Raw genomic sequence first — 12,679 nt, forward strand, 5'->3', positions numbered from 1 at the left:
AATAATTATTTATTGAGGTTGTAAAATTTCCGATATTTCTTTTTAATAATCAAGGATAGGACTGAAAATGATTTTAGTTTTTTGAGCATTTTTACCATATCTAGTTAGTTCGCCTATAATAAATTTTTTTTCAAAAATTTGTAAGGTTAGTGATTTTAGAAATCAAAAGTATTATAAAATTACTTTAAAAACCTTAACCAAATTTATATATTTTAAAGTCAAATTTTAAGTTTAATTAAAGTTTCAAAGATGATCTCATAATATTTTTGTTTTCTGTAATTATTTTTTTCAACATACTAAAAAAAAGTTAGATATAGATAAAATAATTTACAAGATATAAGAAAATTTGCTAAAAAACGAAATTATTTAAGTTGTTATCCATGTTTATAATTATGGTACCTTAATCAAATTTTATTTTAGGTGGCTAGGTGTACAAAAATTATAAACGCTGATTCAGATGATCCTAAATATATCATTAATGTGAAACAATTTGCAAAGTTTGTTGTTGATCTTGCTGATTCTGTAGCTCCAACTGATATTGAAGAAGGAATGCGTGTTGGGTAAAAATATGTTTTTTTTCTAAAATAGAAATATTTTTTTCAATAATAAACAATTTTATTGAATAAATTTAGTACAATATTTTTTTTAGTGAAAGTAACATAATTTTTGCTGTTAATTTTTTTTTAGTGTGGATCGTAATAAATATCAAATACACATTCCTTTACCACCAAAAATTGATCCAACTGTTACAATGATGCAAGTAGAAGAAAAGCCTGATGTCACTTATTCTGATGTTGGTGGTTGTAAAGAGCAAATTGATAAATTACGAGAAGTTGTAGAAACTCCTTTATTACATGTTAGTGTAAATTTTTTTCTCCTAAATAGATTTTTATAATATTTATTTTTAAATTTAATAGCCTGAAAAATTTGTCAATTTGGGGATTGAACCTCCAAAAGGAGTATTATTATTTGGGCCACCTGGAACTGGTAAGACCCTATGTGCAAGAGCTGTGGCTAATCGAACAGATGCGTGTTTTATTCGTGTTATTGGTTCTGAACTTGTACAAAAATATGTTGGAGAGGTAAATTACATTAATAAGTAAACAATTAGTAAAAGTAAAAATACTCAAAATAAAATTTTCTTAAAAATGAATAGGATTCAAAAGTAGATTAACTAAAGTTCACTAATACTTATAAATACTATTATTTAAAAGTTTCTTATGTATTATAATTTTTGAAAGCTTTTAATATTAAATAAATACATTTGTAATAAGTGTAATATTAAACATTATAGTTTTTTACAAAAAATATGTTGAAATTTACTAGTTTCTCTCCTAAATTATATTGACTTTTGTCTCTATAGGAAGGCTCTTATTAATAATTTGAATTTATTTAAATTTAGGGTGCACGTATGGTGCGTGAACTTTTTGAAATGGCTCGGAGTAAAAAAGCTTGTTTAATATTTTTTGATGAAATTGATGCAATTGGTGGTGCTCGTTTTGATGATGGAGCTGGTGGTGATAATGAAGTGCAACGAACTATGTTGGAACTTATTAATCAATTGGATGGTTTTGACCCTAGAGGAAACATTAAAGTATTGATGGCTACAAATAGACCTGACACACTAGATCCAGCTTTAATGAGACCAGGACGTTTAGATAGAAAAGTTGAATTTGGATTACCAGATTTAGAAGGCCGAACCCATATTTTTAATATTCATGCTAGAGCTATGAGTGTGGAACGTGATATTCGTTTTGAATTACTTGCTAGGCTTTGTCCTAATAGTACAGGTACTAATCACAAATAATTGTTCAATTTTAATCTTTCAGTATCATTTTATATATAATTATGTTAGGTGCTGAAATTAGATCAGTTTGTACTGAAGCTGGAATGTTTGCCATTAGAGCACGTAGAAAGGTTGCTACTGAAAAGGATTTCTTAGAAGCTGTAAATAAAGTTATTAAATCATATGCTAAATTTTCATCTACTCCGCGATACATGACTTATAACTAATTTTATAATAGTTTATTTAAAAACTATTCTTATTATACAAGAATTTTTTTTTAAAATAATTTCTAAAATATTTAAATAAAACAAAATTTAAATTTCATGTGTTTATAGCATGTTAGTTCTTAATATGCAACAATTAAAATTTTTAATAAAATCTTTAAATTAATAAAAAAATTAAAATTATACAAACAAAATAAATAAAAATTATTACCTATATAAAATATTCATTTTTTCAAGTATACTACAAAGCCTTATTATGTAATACAAGATGTGTTCTGTAATTTACAAAGGTCTAAAAATGTCTAATATTAATTAATTAGTAATATTAATTGAATAGATAGTTTATTTTATAAGCACAGTGTAAAACAACATTTTCTTATATTAGAAAAGCTAGTTTCAAAATATTTAGTTAAAATTGGAAAAAATAGTGGAATATAATTCTGTAGAAGATTTTACAAGTGATATTAACATTTTTGATACACTACAAATCACTAGCTAAGAGAATAAAATAATTGTTAGTTTATGCTTTTCTTTTAAATCACAGTAGACTAACCCTAAGCGGATGATTACAAAGAATTCCTAAATCCATAAAAATTACTTGTACCACAAACCCGTTTCAGATATGATTATGTAAATATTTGTTAAAATAGCAGTGTTGCCAAATTGACGAACATAATCGTTACCACACAATTATTTCGAATGTTCTACAAACTTTTGAAAATATCAACAATGACACTAAAAAGCACTATGATGTATTTTTTCAGATTAAAGATATATATAATGATGCAACATAAAAATGTTGGTGTTTTCTGTAGTTGTATGTCCCTAATTAATTAATTTTCCATTTTTAAAATGTTCATTGCTAAAATTATGCTGGAGTCACTTGCTAAAAGATTAGAATAATTGTTAGTTTATGTTTTTCTATTAACAAATAAGCACTAATGTATTAGACCTTTTAAAATTACTTAAATTTCTAATGTATTTATAGAATTGTATTATATAGAGATAGAAGATATGCCATATTTATAGAAGGTCATTTGAATTAAGTAAATAGTAATTTTAAAAATACTTTATTAAATTAATTACACATACAATAAAATGACTTAATAAAAATAAAAGGATATTATATCCAATGAATAAAATATAAATTCTCAATACATACAATATAGCGTGTCAATATGAATATAAATTTAAAACAATAATTGATCATAAATAATATGTGATTTCAATATCGGAACATTTTGGCTAAATTCAATAATTAATTATATTAATTTCTAAGCAATTAAAAATATAAGTTATAATAGTTTTAAACATAATCATTAGGTAACAAGACAATAAAATGCATTACATTATTAACTTGACACAAAAAAATAAACTTAGCAATAAAATTACAAAATTTATAATATAAGTTTTGATCATATCAAAGTATCACAAAATTTAGATTTAAAAAAATATAATAACATTTAAAAATTTGATAGATGCTTGCAGCAATAATTTGGAATTTTACTATTTGGTAACAAGCATTGATATATATCTTTAGCGACCAGCAATCATTAAGTGATTAATATAGTTTTAGCTTAATAAATAATAAAAATAATTGAATTTATTTGATCAAATTCACACACATTAAATTTTTAAATTTTCAATGTTTGGCACATTTGCAGATTGATTTTTTGGAATAATACCCTTACTCTTCATGTAACTCAAAAACTGTTTAGGAACTTCAGCCAATACTTCTTTAGCCAAGTATAGATTAGCAACACTAGGATCCTGATTGTAATACTTATTGAAAGGCACAAACTGCACAATGTCACGCTCAGCTTTAACACCATCAACTGTTTTTAACATCTTTTTATCAGAATCTAATTCTTCCATTGAGTCAAACTCTGCATTACCTATTCCCACAATAATAATAGAAATTGGTAATCTTGATGCTGTTACAATTGCCTACAAAGTAAATAAAATATTTTTAACTTTGATGTGAAATGAGATATTCATTTTACTGTTTTTTTTTTTTTGCTGTTAGCATAAATACCAACTGTCACTGGACCAATTTCAGTTAATGATATGTCAAAATATCACAAATTATATCTAATTGAAGGTATTACCCTCAAGAATTGAAAATTTTTAAAACAGACCAAAAAATTAAAAATACTTTAGATGTTTTTCTTTCTTTTGAAAATTTATTTTTTTATTCAACTTTGTCTGCCCATGGAGGGGGAACTTTTGAAAATGTTCTGGTAAATCTATGATACAGAAACCTTGCATCATTAAAATATATTTTAAATTAAGATTAGTTTTATGATAATGATGTTAATTACTCTCAGATTTCAATCTATACTGGCGTCCCCAATGTGATAACATTTTTTAACTCTAAAATATATTAACACTTATTTTTCGGTATTTAATATTAGACAATGAATAATTTAGTGGTGCAAATTCAATAAAATTTCTGACCTCTAATTTTATACCTCTGGAATATTAATCTAAATAATTACTTGGACTGTTTCCTGCATGTCAGTTATGACACCATCAGTTAGTATGAGTAAAATAAAGTAGCCATTTCCCCCTTGATTATGTTGTGCAATTCTAGTTACATGGTTAATTACAGGAGCAAAATTTGTGGGGCCATACAATTGAACTAATTTAATACAATTGCGGTAAGCATCCAGTACACCTATTTAACAAATATCATAATTAATATTTGAGGCACTCGGAAAACAAGTTGATTAACTCCACTTTTTTTAATGCAACCATGCTAATATTGGCTATTATTAAAAAAAGTAAAGTTAATCAGCTTGCCTTCTGAGCATCACATTTAAATATGACAAAATAAACTTTTTCATGTTTATAATTACCTCTTACACTAAAACAATGTGGATTATCAACACTCATATTGACAAAAAATTCATGAGAAACCTGTCCATAAGGGGGAATTTTAGCTCCAAAGCCAAGTACGGGAAACTGTTTATCTGTGTCGTAATCTTCAATTATAGAAACTATACTCCAAATAGCTTGTTCATAAGAATTCATGGTTAAATTATTAATAAAGTGTAATGATTTTGGATGTGAGGGGAGTCCGTTTGACCCTATTCATAAGTAGAAAAATATTAAATAAAAAATACTTGTAATTTTAAAGTACTTAAATTGATGAGTTATTTTTATAGTAATCCATGTTGGGATTAATACTAATTGATCCCTAGCTAATAATTAGCTTTTTAACAATTTAACTATCTAGAATTATTNAATTGATCCCTAGCTAATAATTAGCTTTTTAACAATTTAACTATCTAGAATTATTCTAATTTGTGAACTCAGAACAATCTTGTGCTTTTTAGGCATTCAGAAATGAAAATTTCATAAAAAAAAAAAAAAAAAATAATGAAAATTAGCTATTCTTTTGGTTAGCTTAAAATTTGAATGCTAGAAATAGTTCTTTTAAAACTGAGCTAACTCAAACAAGGAATCATAGTTAATTAATGGGCCCCAATAATAATACTACATAAAATACCCTAAAATGGTAAAGAACATTAAATTAACAATTAGGACCGAGACACATGATAAATAAAACATCATTTAGTTTTCACTTCTTTATAAACTATATATGTCATAATATAGTTTAAATTTTTTGACAAAGTTATATTTAAAAAAAAAACACCAGTAAAATCAATAGCCACAGTGCAATGTATTTCTGTTCCTCCTTGAATATACTCTAAGAAAGAATAAGTTTTCTCAACATTGGCATATGTCACATATATTTCACCAGAATCTGTATAATCTTTCTTTTTTTCCTAGAATAAAATTACTAATTTATTTCATGAAACAAAGAGTAATATAATAGAGTGACTCTTTAAAGTAAATTTGGTGTGATATTAACAATTAAATTATTTTATTTACTAGAAAAATTATTTTAATGCTTAAAATTAGAACTAAAATGTCACTTAGTTAAAAATTTAACCAACTTAAATAATGAAAAACAATCGGAACTCATTATCACATACTTCATTCAAATATAATATAATTTAAAAAAATGAGTCTCAATTAATAATTTTAACAATTTATATCTAATACCTTTTTCTTTCCATTTATGCACTTGAAGGTAGCATTAGGTTCTAAGAGACCTTTTAAAGTAGTATGAAACTCTCCAATAAGGCTGTGATCACCAGAAGAATTCCAATCAAAGCAAATAATTTTCAAAGTTCGGTCATAATCACCATTACATAGTATTTTAATAGGAATAATAAACCTTTTCCAATGAGGTGAAAGCGTATTTTTAATAACCTATAAAAAGTTTAATTATGAATCTTAATAATCTAAATTATTATATTGGGCACAATAAGAACTTAATAAAACACAGTTTTCAAACTTTTGAGTCTTTTTTTTTTTTTTACACGGTCGACATAGTGTTGAACACCCTGAAACTACCGTGAGGTATTGCTTCAGGGAACTTTTGAGTCCTATAGCAAAAATACATATAGGAAATTGATGTTCATGGCATAGTTAAATAGAGGATATTTATCTAAAATCCATTTAAAAATACTACCCATAAATATGAAAACTACCTGAATTTTTATATAGAGTATTTTTAAGGAGGAAACAAGTTAAATTGGGTTGGGAAATCTAATTTTTTGGGAAAATATTTATAAACAAAACATTTTGTTTAAAATGCAGTATTTTTTAATTAAAACTATAAATATTTTTAATGCAAAATTAGATCAATAAACACAAAAAAATCAAAATAATTTTTTTATTTTAAATCATTATTTTTATTTTATTTTAAAGTAATCGTATAGAGCATATATTAATATTTTATGCATAATTTATAATTGTTGTGTTTTAATACTTTTTAAGTTTTTAAGGGCATTTAATTTTAGGCCATAGTATCTACCTTTTACTAAATAATGAATTTTAATGGTAGTAAACAGGATTTCAAGTAATAAATACTAATAATAATAAAACACCCTGATTTCAGTTTGGCTTAGTTTGAAAATTATAAAAAACCAAGCCAAAATTATTTAATTGGTTTGAAAACTAATAAGGTATATAAATTAACATTAAGCTATAATGAAAAATTATACGGGCAGAATTCCTACAATTTATAACTGACACAAAGATATAGTAAAAGACTTTAACTAAAAATTAAATTTAATAATAATTAATAACAGATAAAACGAAAAATATATAAAACTAAATAATAGTAAAAGAAAGTTTCTTAATATAAATATTTTATGATAAATGAAGTAGCTAGCATTAAAAGAATCACTTTTTATTCAATACTGAAAAGCCACAAATGTATAGTTGATCAAAATTATAAATTAACATAAATCCTCATATTTATAAATAATCAAATTTAAAAGAAAGGATAATATTTTAGGAAAATTACAACAGTCCCTAATTTTTATAAAAATTATTGAATATTTCAGGTTTTTTAATTGAGTTACTACCCTGTCAAGAAGTGAGAAATTTTCATAAACAAATTTTTTTACTTTTATTCAAAAACACTAAAATAATGTACGCATTTAAATTCAAATCAAATACTAAATTAAAAATCAGATCAATAAAATAATAAAAATTAATTAAACAAATTTTTTATTAACATAATAATTCTGTACAATAGGAAAGTGAACTTACGTCAGTTTTATGAACCAAAGTATAATTTCCAGTGTCTGTAAGTTTGAAAAATTCTAAAAATGGATCTGATTTTCCAAAAAAATCTTTCTTATCTAATTTTAGACCTTTTAATTCTAATATTACTTCATCATTATTTGAACATAACTCTTCAACAGTTATAATTAAAAATCCTTGTTTTAAGTTATCATCACGACCTTTTAATTGTATTTTATTCTAAATAATAATGGTTAGTTTTATTAAATTTTTTTATTGAGATCATGAAAAAAACCAAAATAATTTTTTTACACGTTTAGTAGTTACAAGTTGCCCTAATGTAGTAGTAACAGTTCCAAGAAAATCATGGGCAGATAAGTCTTTACTTTTTGAATCAGAATCATAAATCTCAAACATTAATGGCTGTCTTTCTTCAAATCGATAACTTATAAGTACTTTAGAGACAAAATTTGGATCTTCATTATTTTTTACAGTTTCAGTACGATGAAATTCTGTCCACTGAGATTTATTAAATTGTTGAATATATGTCACACACATAGGATCAGATTTAGATAAAATGTCTGAACCAGATAGTCCTCTAAAATTAATCCATTAAATTACAAATTTATAGTATAAAAATATAAAATTTCAAAAATTTAATTATTAAAATTTAAAGAATTTAAAATAGGATTAATAATTATATTTGATATTAGTATACAAACACAAAAGTTTTTAGGTAGTTTTGTGTGTGTCAAGGTTTTTAATATAAATTACATTATGTTCATTTCTTTATAACAAGCACATTAAAATAATTTTTTTTAAGTTTAATTTTATAATTTTCTATTAATTTTTATTTGTATTAAAAATAAGGATATAAATAAAAAAACCTTAATTTAAAAAAATAAAAGAATTCTATAAAAATAATTATAACATTTAACTTCATTTTTAATCATTTGTATTAATATTTATAAATTAAAATATGCATCATTAATTTTCATATTAAGATTTAAAAATCAAATTCTATTTCTATTATTACTATAATAAATGTTCAATACAAGTATTATTTGAAGAAAAACAAAGGAACCAGTTTTACATCAAATACTTTGTATAAACTACTGTGGGCATGTACTTAATAACTGTTTTAAGTTTCTTTAAAATTAAAAGAATAGTTTTGGAATATATTAAGGAAAAAAAAATAGATAATAATGTTTATATAAGTAGATATATATCAAACATATGTATATATTTTACCAGGATTATTAAACACCTGTTTAAAGCATAAATAAAGAGTATAAAACTTATATATAATAAGACAAAAATAAAGATAAATGAGAATTTTGAAATATTGGTTTTTTAAACGAAACAACATATACATATTATCTAGCATAATTCACCTGCATGCTAACGAAAGTTCAACATCTATTGAAGGAACTGGTGCAGATTCAGGAACAAATGCCATTTTTAATTTATAATATACAATCTAAGCCTTTATCTGAAGAGACGACAACTGGTATCAAATATAATATTGTAGAATATCAAAATTTTTGTAACATCTTGAAATTTATAATTTATCACGAATGATAAGCAACACATTTTTCTCAAAAATTTGATTAGAATGTTTATGAATCGATTAGGGATATAAGAATCGGGACAATATTTATCAGAAACTAAAAAAAAAAAACAGAACGTTATAAAACTATAATAAATAGGAATAATATTTATCACTATCAGCATAGATTAAATACATGTAATATAATAAATACATGTGTATTTAATCTATGCTAACAGTATTACGAGGAAACGTCTGGAAGTTAGCTCCCGAGACTAAGCGCCAACCACAATCTGATAAGACGGAAACCAAAACAGTGTACATTGAGTAGCCTGACTGTAAGAATCCAAGGGACAGAAGCATTAATGGATATATTATATTATAATAATTATACCATAAAAAAACGGTAGCACAGTGGGGTCGCAGCACACTGTGAACGAGGCATAGATGGGACAAGTATAGATGATATCTGACAGTGATTAAAATCACTATCATTAAAAACGCTTCGATGCAAATCTGTAGATAGTGTCTAATTTTAAGAGATTGGTAGATTATTTCAAAAGCAACCATAACTCTTATTCCCTTAATTTTATTCCGATTTATAATTATAATATATGAATACATAATAATTAAAGTAATTAAATTTAGTATGAAATTGATATTCAATAATATAATATTGTAATTTTTACGGAGATATTATAAAAAAAAACCAGCACAGGGGGGTCGCGGCACAGTGGTGACGTGGCATAGATGGATCAAGTATAATGATATCTGATAGTGATTAAANTTTAATCTGACAGTGATTAAAATCACTATCATAAGAAACGCTTCGATGCAAATCAGTAGATAGTGTTTAATTCTAAGAAATTGGTGGATAATTACAAAAGCTACATGATCTGCTAGTTCATTATTAATATCCTAATTAAGATAAAGTATGTCGAATGAAAAAGGGATTATTAGAAAATATTATTTCTTATAAAAAAATAATGTTGATCCATACACTTTTAAATATGTCATAGCATTATAAAGTTAAAAATGTAAAAAATAAAATCGAGAATTTTCACATAATAATAGCATTTGGTAGCATTTTCACCGTGAAGATAAAATAAAGTCCGAAATTTTTTTTTCGCATAATAAAGTAGATTACATTAACTTTAATTTAAGATATAAATAAAAGTGTCAGAATTCCGGAACAGTTTCAAAATTTAAGTTGAAAAAGTAAATTTTTTGTGAAAAAGTTGTCATTTTAAATCCCCCCTGTGGGCAGGTCAAGGGTTAAATTTATGAAATAAATATACCAAATGAAAGGTAATGATATTATGCATCTATATAAAAAAGAATTATATTGATATGTTTATTTTTGAAAAAGTTATGGCACTTTTAAGTAAAAAAAATTGAAAAAATTTCGAAAATTAGCGATTTTTAAATTTGTAATTTTTTTGGAGGTTTCCCCCATTTACGGGGAACGAGGGAATTTTTTTCAATTTTTGAGGGTAATGTCTTCGACTAGATACGATTTGTGATCTTTTGACGTATCATTGAAAGAAATCGGTTCGGTGAGAGCTGAGAAAAAGTGGTAACAGACACAAAAAAAAAAAAAAAATAAACACATCTTAGTAAAACCAATACCTTCTCAGCTTCGCATCGAAGCTAATAAAAAGGAGTTGTATATTCATATACTTTTAATGGGTACAAAAATTTAAAGGGATTGATGCAGTACTTTTTAATAAAAAATTTTTGTTACTTATGAATAAACACACTAGACTACAAGGAACTTTCATCAGAAACAAAAATATACTTTTCTAAATCAACTTTTCGCGATGTTTTCAAATGTGCAATTAAACTTTTTCTATTACTTCTAAGTTTTAATATTATTACTTATTATTAAAAAAATAAGTATTTGCATATAAAAAAAAACTTACCATTTTGAAACCCTTCATGTGGGCTTATAAAGGGTTAAATGTTCACAAAAAATATATAAAATGTAAAGTATATAAAATGATAGATGAATACCTAAGGTATCCATAAAAAAAAAAAAATTATATTAAATCGGTCATTTTTAAAAAAATTATGGTAATTTTAAGTAAAAAAAAACCCAGCACAGTGGGGTGGCGGCACAGTGGGGTCGTGGCATAGTTAGGTCCAGTATAGATGATATCTGACAGTGATTAAAATCACTATCATAAAAAACGCTTCGATGCAAATCTGTAGATAGTGTTTAATTTAGAGAAATTGGTGAAATATTTTAAAAGCAACATGAACTCTTATTTCTTTAATTATATCCTGATTAGTAGTTCTTTGATTTTAAAATATAATATANCTGACAGTGATTAAAATCACTATCATAAGAAACGCTTCGATGCAAATCTGTAGATAGTGTTTCCTTTAGAGAAATTGGTGAAATATTTTAAAAGCATCATGAACTCTTATTTCTTTAATTATATCCTGATTAGTAGTTCTTTGATTTTAAAATATAATATATGAATAAATACTAATTATAGTTTTTAAATTCAGTATGAAATTGTGAGGCCAGTTATGATGTTTGGTTCATAGTATTGGGCAGATGATAAGAAAGTAGAGCAGAGAATAAGTGTAGCAGAGATGAGAATGCTTAGTTGGATGAGTGGAGTGACTAGAGAAGATAGGATAAGGAACGAGCATATAAAAGGAAGTAAAGGTGTTGCGTCAATCGTGGATAAGATGACAGAATATATACTTAGATTGTTTAGTCATGGTATGAGGAGAGAAGAATCGAAAGCTGTAAGAACAGTTATAGAAATGAATGTTGAAGGAAGAAGAGATAGAGGAAGACCAAAAAAGAGATGGAGGGATGTTATTGAATGCGATTTGAGGACAGCTGATGTGAATGTCGAAGATGTGGGAGATCGTGTCAAGTGGAATCTTAGGATAAGTGTGGCCGACCCCAAGTAGTTGGGATTAAGATATAAAAAAATAAAAAGATTACCAGAAATACCGGTGGCAATTGACATAATATGATTGTTGTTTCGGAATGTACAATTTAGCGTTTAGTTGGGTTTAAATAATATAGCGTCAAATCAATTACCTACTCTATCGCTTGTATATTAATATACACTACACTTTAATGATACAATAAATAAATAAACTCACACATATACANTATATTATTATTTTTTTATAATAAATATTGATATACCCCTTTCATCTGGCACGCTTTTTTTGTAAATCGGATCATACCCCTTTAACAAGGGGGGTCAAAACTTTAAACATGCGTATTGTTACTAGGACATTTTCAATTTAATTTTTGAAAACGTTTCAAAAATACTGACACTTTTATATATATCTTAAAGTACAGCTAATAAAATATACTTTAATCAAAAAAAAAAAAATTTGACCTCTGGACTTGTCTTCATGGTGAAAATGACTACCGTATTCAAAAATATGCTATTTTTGTGTTAAAATTCTGGGTTTTGTATTTTATTTTATTTTAAAATACCTGACAAGGGGAGTACAGATTTTCATAAATATTATATAAAT

At 25.2% G+C, this 12,679-nt stretch overlaps 2 protein-coding genes and 1 long non-coding RNA gene across 3 annotated transcripts in view; 1 reads left to right on the forward strand and 2 right to left on the reverse strand.

Moving 5' to 3' along the window:
- Window positions 1-2,110, forward strand: part of LOC126910399 (26S proteasome regulatory subunit 7) — a 3,777-nt gene extending 1,667 nt beyond the window's left edge. Inside the window, exons 4-8 of the mRNA XM_050692951.1 lie at window positions 421-560; window positions 688-856; window positions 918-1,082; window positions 1,403-1,790; window positions 1,856-2,110. Of these exons, the coding sequence (XP_050548908.1) occupies window positions 421-560; window positions 688-856; window positions 918-1,082; window positions 1,403-1,790; window positions 1,856-2,013 (1,020 nt within the window). The 3' untranslated portion in view covers window positions 2,014-2,110. The remainder of the gene's footprint in view (window positions 1-420; window positions 561-687; window positions 857-917; window positions 1,083-1,402; window positions 1,791-1,855) is intronic.
- Window positions 2,111-3,598: 1,488 nt separating this feature from the next.
- Window positions 3,599-9,283, reverse strand: LOC126910397 (copine-8-like). The gene is made up of 8 exons (XM_050692949.1): window positions 9,009-9,283; window positions 7,927-8,212; window positions 7,642-7,854; window positions 6,082-6,291; window positions 5,669-5,801; window positions 4,869-5,099; window positions 4,509-4,687; window positions 3,599-3,957 (listed from the first exon to the last, which is right to left on the reverse strand). Exons 1-8 carry the CDS (start codon window positions 9,071-9,073, stop codon window positions 3,637-3,639), a joined length of 1,638 nt encoding a protein of 545 aa, XP_050548906.1. The 5' UTR covers window positions 9,074-9,283; the 3' UTR covers window positions 3,599-3,636.
- On the reverse strand, window positions 4,184-4,502 carry LOC126910404 (uncharacterized). Its single transcript, XR_007705243.1, has 2 exons — window positions 4,332-4,502; window positions 4,184-4,256 (listed from the first exon to the last, which is right to left on the reverse strand). It is a non-coding gene; the product is annotated as an uncharacterized LOC126910404 (long non-coding RNA).
- Window positions 9,284-12,679: the final 3,396 nt, after the last annotated feature.

This window comes from Daktulosphaira vitifoliae, unplaced genomic scaffold (assembly GCF_025091365.1).
Source record: "Daktulosphaira vitifoliae isolate Bord-2020 unplaced genomic scaffold, ASM2509136v1 Scaffold_1, whole genome shotgun sequence".
NCBI lineage: Eukaryota > Metazoa > Arthropoda > Insecta > Hemiptera > Phylloxeridae > Daktulosphaira > Daktulosphaira vitifoliae.